The sequence below is a fragment of the Panicum virgatum genome, chromosome 8N (genome assembly GCF_016808335.1).
Source record: "Panicum virgatum strain AP13 chromosome 8N, P.virgatum_v5, whole genome shotgun sequence".
NCBI classification, from domain to species: Eukaryota; Viridiplantae; Streptophyta; class Magnoliopsida; order Poales; family Poaceae; genus Panicum; species Panicum virgatum.
Genome location: NC_053152.1, coordinates 11,244,446 through 11,252,554, shown reverse-complemented (window position 1 = coordinate 11,252,554; position 8,109 = coordinate 11,244,446). Strand labels below are relative to the sequence as shown.

At 45.3% G+C, this 8,109-nt stretch overlaps 1 protein-coding gene across 1 annotated transcript; it reads left to right on the top strand.

Moving 5' to 3' along the window:
* The first annotated feature begins 5,394 nt into the window (after positions 1-5,394).
* On the top strand, positions 5,395-7,606 carry LOC120684778 (homeobox-leucine zipper protein HOX7-like). Its single transcript, XM_039966656.1, has 4 exons — positions 5,395-5,464; positions 6,030-6,187; positions 6,509-6,588; positions 7,042-7,606. Exons 1-4 carry the CDS (start codon positions 5,395-5,397, stop codon positions 7,271-7,273), a joined length of 540 nt encoding a protein of 179 aa, XP_039822590.1. The 3' UTR covers positions 7,274-7,606.
* The last annotated feature ends 503 nt before the right edge of the window (positions 7,607-8,109 follow it).

Genomic DNA, 8,109 nt, shown 5'->3' with positions numbered 1-8,109 from the left:
CTAGGGTGGGAGCATTGCCCCGAAGTATGTACCAGAGTTCGGAGAAGCCAGTATATATAACGATGGCTATATTATATAGAATCTGATCTTGGTATAGGACTTCTAATATCGAAACTTCTTTTGCTAGCCTCCTGTGCACGGATGTGCCTGCCGAACTTATTATAATAGTAAAATTGGATAATGTTCTTCAGAACATTCTTGGTGAGTGTCATCTTGCTTGCGAGGAGGATTGGGTGGTAGTTGTAGTTCTCCTAGTGCACTGCGAAGATTGCAGCATTCGAAGGCCGAGTGCTTGCCGCTCGGGTGCCATGGGCAGCGCTTGTGGAGAGCTCGCTCGAAGCGATCCCGGATGACTGCAGCTCGTCTACCTTGTTGAAGTAGAGGGGCTAGCCTGGATGGGCCAGCTTCCGTGTTGTGGGCCCTGACGTTCGGCCTCTTACGTGCTGGCTTCGAGTAGCTGTCGTGGATGTGGTAGTTGGAGGAGGGGCAACATGCCTCTGCTTCCTCACGTTCCTGCCTCTTGGAGATGATAACGGTGCGGACATCATTCCCGATGTTGATGACGTTGCGCAGATCATTGTTGGAGTAGTTGTGAGACTATCTAGCATCTTCTTGATGGTGATTGAGTAGGCATTGGCAACGTTCGGCGCGCTTCTGCTTGTGGATCTTACGGCACTGCTTCTCGATTTCCTTGTCTTCATCCTCCAACTTGACGGAGACCGTGACTGTTGGAGGAGGAAGGGAGGACTCATGATTGGGGTTGGCTTTTTCCTCCATTGTGGTCTGGGTTACCTGCATGTCGTCGTCGGTGTTGTAGTCGTCCAGATTGACTCGCTCTATCGAGTCATCATCGTATCGATCTCCATGAGGCGCACCATATTGACTTCTCGAGATAAGTCCTCGGTGTCTTCTTCTTCGTGTGGAGTTGGCAGAGCTGGTCCCTCTTGGAAGGGAAGTTCTTCAAGGGTTTGATTGTGAGGGTTGTACCAATACCCCGTTTGACCCTCAGGGGTTGCTTTTATAGTCAAGGTAGAGTTGATGAGGTTCAGGTCCTCCTCTTCTGACTCGGTTTTGATTTGATCGGTTATGGGGGTCGTGTGTTCTCTGGGGGCCTTCCCTTGCCCGATCAGTGTTAAGGAGTCTAGATCCCTTTTTGAGTTTGTTAGGATCTTTGATTCGGTAGCCTTCCGGAAAGCGGTGGCTAAGTTTTGTAGTCCGAAAGGAAAGGTTGGGGCACAGTAATATGGTTCCGGGGGAGGGAGTCCCATCTCGGCGCCGAGAGCCATGTTATCCAACTTGTGCAGAGTTTGATTAGTTGCGGAAAGATCGCGCTGGGTAACAGGTTGCGAGATATTCTCCTCTGGTACCTGCTGGTTCTGTGAGCCAGATTGGAAGTTATCCCACATCTTTTTGGCTTTTGATTTCTTCCAGAGTTCGTCGATCATATTGCATAACCTTTCCATGAACAGATCGACATCATCAGACCAGTCGGCGAGATCGTCGAAATTGTCTGGATTATCCAGATTGTTTATGTAATCAATAAATTCTTGATCATCGGTCGGATCGAGGAATTCTGGGTTGATATGAATATAATCGGAATTGAGCGGGTCAGTGTTATCGAGCCCACTCATGAAACTGTCAAAGTCTTCATTGAATTTTGCCTCAGGAATGTCGTGCTCCTTGGCGTTGAGGGTGTTCCAGCCAGGTTAATGCACTCTAGCAGAGAGTTGTCCACTCGATCCAGATGGGCAAAGATGTCATTTGGTTGACGGTGGAATGATCTTGCTGCCGTAGAACTAGTGACGAATGGAACGCCATTTTGTTCTAAAGTAGCTTGCACAAGATTGATGCACTAGGCGATTTTTTTCAGAAACGTAGTCGATTCCATCTAGTAGATCGGAGTTGTCTACTCGAGGATGAGATGCTGCTTCAGGATCAGTCCAATATCTTTTGATTAGATCAAAAGTTTCTTTCTCCAGAGGGTCCTCGGGAGGGTTTTTTGTGATGGCCGCTTGGGCTGCTGAGTTGTTTGAAGGGAGTTGGTTGGTGGAATTAGATTCCACGCTCTCTTGATCGGCAAGGTGATTAGTAAAACCACCCGAGCCGTCTGCAATGCAGGTCTATGACCCGAAAGTGAGCCATCGCTGGAAGATCGTTGGAGATCTGCCCCACGGTGGGCGCCTGCTGTCGGTGTTTTACCGTCATGCTACCTAGGGATACCCTTAGTTAGAGGGATGATCGTGGGGAGTCGCCGAGATCAAGAACACGATGGTACAAGCAATACAAGGGTTTAGACAGGTTCGGACCGCGAGTTGTGTAATACCCTATGTCCTGTTGGGTGGTTTGTATTGCCTCAGATGGTTATGGTGTGTGTAGATGTTAGTCTATCTAGGCTATGCTTTGGAGGGGTCCATGCCCGCCCTTATATTAGCCGGGGGAGCAGGGTTACATGAAAACCGTAAGTCGGTGCGGCGCCTAGAGTCCCTCCCGAGTACTACTCGGATGGTTTCTATCTGATCCGAGTAGAACAAGATAAGATACGAATAGTTACATGACGTATGCCTACATGGCATTCCCTACCCTATACCTCGTACAGGACCGTGCCACGTCAGGTATCCCATGGCCCCGGGTCTGACACATACTTTAGTGGATGCATAGAGTAGTAATTATTGTATGTAGGCAAATGTACAAATTTTTTAAGCAACGTAGGTAATACAAATCTCTCGCTTCGTTATTTTTGCATAGGTGTCATGGTGTACGGCCCGTTATTGCGCTTGCTATATATTTTGGACACTCTATTTTCATGATGCTATTATTTAAGTATCGTATTATTTTGGATATTGAAATGGAACTATGACATTTTTTTCTATATTTATTGTGGTGAGAGAAGGGTAAAATTATTTATTGGGGAGGGCGGAGCATAATTAGCCGGAACCTTAATGCAATTGCGAAATGAAGAAAGTTCAACTTTCTATCATGAGATTTGGCAATTGAATGACGTGATGTATTTTCTTTAAGAAAGTAGGGGGTTGTTTTAAAATGTAGCGCGCTATTGTGGACGTAGCATGAGGAGCCATAAAAGAACGGTGGTACGATATTATGTTTTAGCAAAATAGGATCTTATATTGCTGTGCTATTTTATTTATGAAAGTAGTGTTAATATTAGAAATGACGTGTTGCTATAGGGTTCGTACGGTGTTTTGTTACAAAATAGGATCTCAGATTGTGGCGGGTTAGTTGTGTAAGATATGAAGTTTTTTTTTTTCAAAAATAACGTGTCATGAGGTGGAGCATGGATTGATTTTATGGGAAAAGCAGGCTTCTTTTATAAAACAGTGGAAAAAATGGGGCTGCGGATTAATTTTGTGAGGAAAAAAGGTCTATTTTGTAAATTGACGAAGAGAGGGGTTGGTCCGTGAAAAGGATCGGTGCTCGTAGCCTAAGAGGGAGAGGGGGTAGGCAAACTAAAAACCTTAACCTATGGCTCCAACTAGTTTGCACAAAACATAAACTAAAACATGCTATCTTAATATGCAACTACGGTTCATCTAGTGTGAAACCCCATTCCAAAACAAGTTTTGCAACCTATAGCCAATCCTAACTTGATATACTCTAAGAATGTAAAGGCACACAAGTTGCAAGTATGAAATGCGGAAACGTTAAGAGGGAATGAGAGGAAGCGAACTCTTAACACAAATATATATCCCGTGATATTGGTAGGCACTAAGCTACCCCTAGTCCACATTGTTGAAGCACTCGATCAAGAGTATCACTTCTCGGCCACCAAGTCTCTTTTGGGGACCCCTCGACTTGCCACAAAGGCTAGGCCACCAAGGCTCACGCAAAGTTTCCGGTCACCTTGATCCTGCTTTCCACTAAGGAGCTTCTCCACGAAGTAAGGGAGTATCCACGTCCCCTGCACAAGGTTGTCGACGTTGCTCCACACCAAGCCGGAGGGTCGAAGACGTGCCGGTGAGTCCAAGACTCCAAAGGGCCGGCTCACCAAGATACAAGCTTGAGATTCACTCAAGCACATCACACAAGGCACAACACCTTGCACTCTTTCACTGTCTCATGAGCTAACCTGGCACTCACACTCTTAAGGATGTGCTAAGGTCTAAGGATGTGATCACTTGGCACTTTGATGGCTTGGAGACGTTCTACATTGTGTGTGTAGTTTCTCTAGACTCCAGCAACCTCAAATGACCCGGGGTGAGGCCTTATATAGGCTAGAGATTCACTCTTAGCCGTTACATGCTTTTCTACCAAAAAGCATAAAGCATCGGTTAAACCGGTCACAACCGTTGGTTTAACCGGTCACACTGATCCTGCCTCCTAGTTTGAACTCCAACGTTTTGTTCTGCTGATGTCATTGCACCGAGCAATGTATCGATGCACCATCGGTACAACCGGTGTTGAAGACTTTGCTCCTGGCCACTTGGCATGCTCTCTGGACAATGCCAACACAAATGCACCGACGCCTCTTTGTTTGCACCATCGGTTTCACCGGTCGCATAGGCATGTCTTGACTTGATCATTGTGGCCACTCAGCATTTCACTGACGCCCTTCTTTTAGTAGCGTCGGTTCAACAGGTGCTATTGGGCTTTCTCCCACTTGAACTCCATTTGCATTATTCAAGGCACTGACCCGTTGATTCTTGATAGCGTCGGTTCAACCGGTACCCTAGTTTATGCTGAACTCATCCAATTCGACATTTTTTTGAGTTCTTTCTTCATTTCCTGTTTTGCTAGGGCTTTGTACTTCCTCCTTGGGACCTAATATCATTCACTTGACGCACTTGTTAGTCCCACAATCATATTGTCACACAACCACCAAAATCACGAACTATGGCCTAATAGGGCTATGTTCCTTACAGTCCGTGGATTCATTTCGTGAGAATCTGAGGTCTATTTTGTTAAATAATCAAAGACGGACTGCAGGTTAATTTTAGTAGAATCTATGGGGGGTTTTTGCAAAAGCCCTATGAGGGCCCTAGGACTACGGGTTGATTTAAGTGAAGGTCGAGGGGTTCTGTGAAAAAAATGCAGACTTCCCTAGACTGCAGGTTAATTTTCAATAAATGGAAGGGTCTTTTTATAAAAGCTCAGAATTCACATGATCTAGATCGTCCGCTCCGCTGATCCAATGCCCGGGAAAAGCAGGTGACGTGGCCTGTTCACTGGCCCTCTTTTGGTGCGTGAATCGTAGTAAGAGATTGCCTACAATACCAGACATTATTGTAATCTAACCTATTACCGGATACATGAAATTGTTAGGAACGCTATGGAATTATTTTCTTTGGTAAAGTCTTGTCATTGGCCCATCAGTACTATAAATATGGTGCTTGCTTACTGCTTTCTCTTCGAATCATTTCCAGCCCCCTATTCTCCGACATGGAGCTTGAGCTTAATCTAGGGGTTTCTCCAGCTCTAGCAAAGGGCACTGCCATGCCTATGCTGACATGTACACGCGCAGGCGATGGAGAAGGCCACGATGAGCTTGTGCTAGAACTAGGAGTACGGACAGCCAAAGGAGACGAACTAGACAATCTGAAGACATCCATGCAACCAGAAGACGTGCAGGAAGAAGATCTTTACCAAGGCTGCCCTCAACGAACTGCCTGTGCAGAAACAGGTATCCGAATCGGCGAGGTTATGTACCTCTATGAGTAGCAATGAGGAATCTATTTCATGAAAAAAAAGTATTATGGGTCCCACATAATATAATAGAAAATTGCACATAAATTCTTTATGTAATTTTCTCCGCTTTCTTCGGGCGTACACAGCCGCTCGCTCAAGCTTTGGATTCCGTCAGATAGGTGAGTGAAATTTGATTTTATATTCACCACGAGTCAGACTCCAAACCTTGCATCGGTTCTTCCCTCTCCTCCATGAGTCGTTCTCTCGGATGGTTGAGTCTGCATGCCACGTTGGACGATGAGTCGTTTTTACTTTCGCACTGGAGAAGCCCTAAGAGCCAAAGTTCTTGTTCTTCTTGGACGTACGGTGATAGGTCCTTGTCTGTACAGGGAGTGTGAGCTCATCCTTGCGGGTGGAAGTTCCTGTGCGCCAGGCAGCTGAAGACAAGGGTGGGTTTGGTGGTAGAACCAAGAAAAAGCCGAGGCTGAGCAAGGAGCAGTATGGGTTCCTGGAGGACAGCTTCAAGGAGCACAGCACCCTGACGCCAGTAGGTGTTCTGATTACTGTATCGTCCCATGTCTGTCAAAAAGAAATTACATGTCCTGTCGTATTTTTGGAAAAAAAATCCTGATATGTTAAGATTTAAATACCGCATTTTTTAAAAAAATGAATACAACTCAACTACCAAAAGAAATTTTGAGTATATACAGCTTATATCAGACAGTCATTGTAGAATGCAAGCCCTATCGATCATTGACAGGGATTTTATTTTTCTTCTTATTTGCAAACAAAATAAGTAAGAAGTTAGAATATGCATGTCTCATTGAATTAAATTAATTTTGTTTTGTTTTGTTTTGGAATACTACAGAGACAGAATAGTGACATAGCGAGCCGGCTCAACCTTGGACCGCGGCAAGTGGCCATCTGGTTTCAAAACAGAAGAGCTCGGTAGTGCATATCATAGACCCTTTTTCTCATTGATAATGCATATCTTGGTGTCTAGTAAAAGTTAGGGTACTACCTCCATCCTAGAATAAGTGTCGCTATGGTATTCGTGTCGGTCAAACCTTTTTAAGTTTGTCTAGGTTCATAGAAAATATTAGCAACATTTGTATCTCCAAATAAGCTTATTATGAAAATATATTCAACGGTCTATCTAATGATACTAATTATGTACTATAAATATTAATATTTTCTTGTATATATTTTGTCAAAGTTAAAGTGGTTGACTCTCCCAGAAGCGAGAATGACATTTATTTTGGGATGTGAGGAGAGTATGTGTGTGTGTATATATGTATATGTATACATGCATGTATATATATATGTCGTCGACTTGTTTTTCTCGTACCAAAAAATTCTTTTACATAATATAATAATACCGTGAATTCAATAATATCTCAGGACAAAGCTGCTGCAAACCAAGGAGGAGTGCGAGAACCTGAAACGTGGCTGCGCGGCGCTAACACAGGAGAACCGAAGGCTCCAAGGAGAGGTCGCGGAACTGCGCGCCTTGCTTACCAACCCTGCAAGTTTTACAGCCACCCACCAGAGCTCCGTTCCGTTCGGCACTGTGCAGAGGGGCCCGCCAGGACCGATTTCTCTTGTACTCGGTACTCCTCGTCGTAAGTGCTAGGGCGCAGCTCCACCATCTGCCGCTGCCCGATCGTCGTCGACACTGCAGCAGCCGTGCCATGGTACTGCTGGCCTGGTGGCGTTCCAAGGTGCGTGCGTATAGCGTACGGTTAGGAAGATGCAGGCGGGCGGTACCGGCAAGATGGATGCTCAGCAAGGCAAAACGTATGCGCAGCGTGGAAAGGCACGGTGGTTTGGCCAGCTGGTGCACCGGCACATGTGTATAAGAGCTCCTTGTTACCGTACGTGTACTCTATGCATGTTTATGCAATATACGCTTGTATTGTATGTTAAATATATGTATATATATATATATATCGAGCGCTTTATTATTGTTTTGTGAGTTAAAAGGCTGCTTGTTTCGGTTTCCTTAGAATCGTGGCTGCCCCAACTGCGCCCGAATGTGACCACAGTCAATCTTTCTGTGGAGAGTGGAGATCCCCTGCGAGCAGGGCCGGCTTAGGGGGAGGGCAGCCGGGGCGACGGCCCGGGGCCCATGGAGGAAGGGGGCCCAACATCTAGTATGTTGTAGGTAGTAGTACTTGGCTCAATTCAGAGTATACGAGCAGACAGGCAGGCACGCAGGTCTTCCATCAAATATTAGGAGTCTCACGTGTGATTGGCAATCAAACTATCACATATGACGGAACAATTTTTTATTCTAGAAAAATTATTCCATGTTAAAAAAGTGTTCCAATTTTTTTTTATATTTACCACGAACTGATATATTGGGCCAATCTAACTTCTTATTTTCGACCCATCTAAGAAGAAAGTAGCTCATAATGCCTTCTGTGATGGATCCATTCGGGGTCCGAGTAGCGCCCGGTCTTACAGATT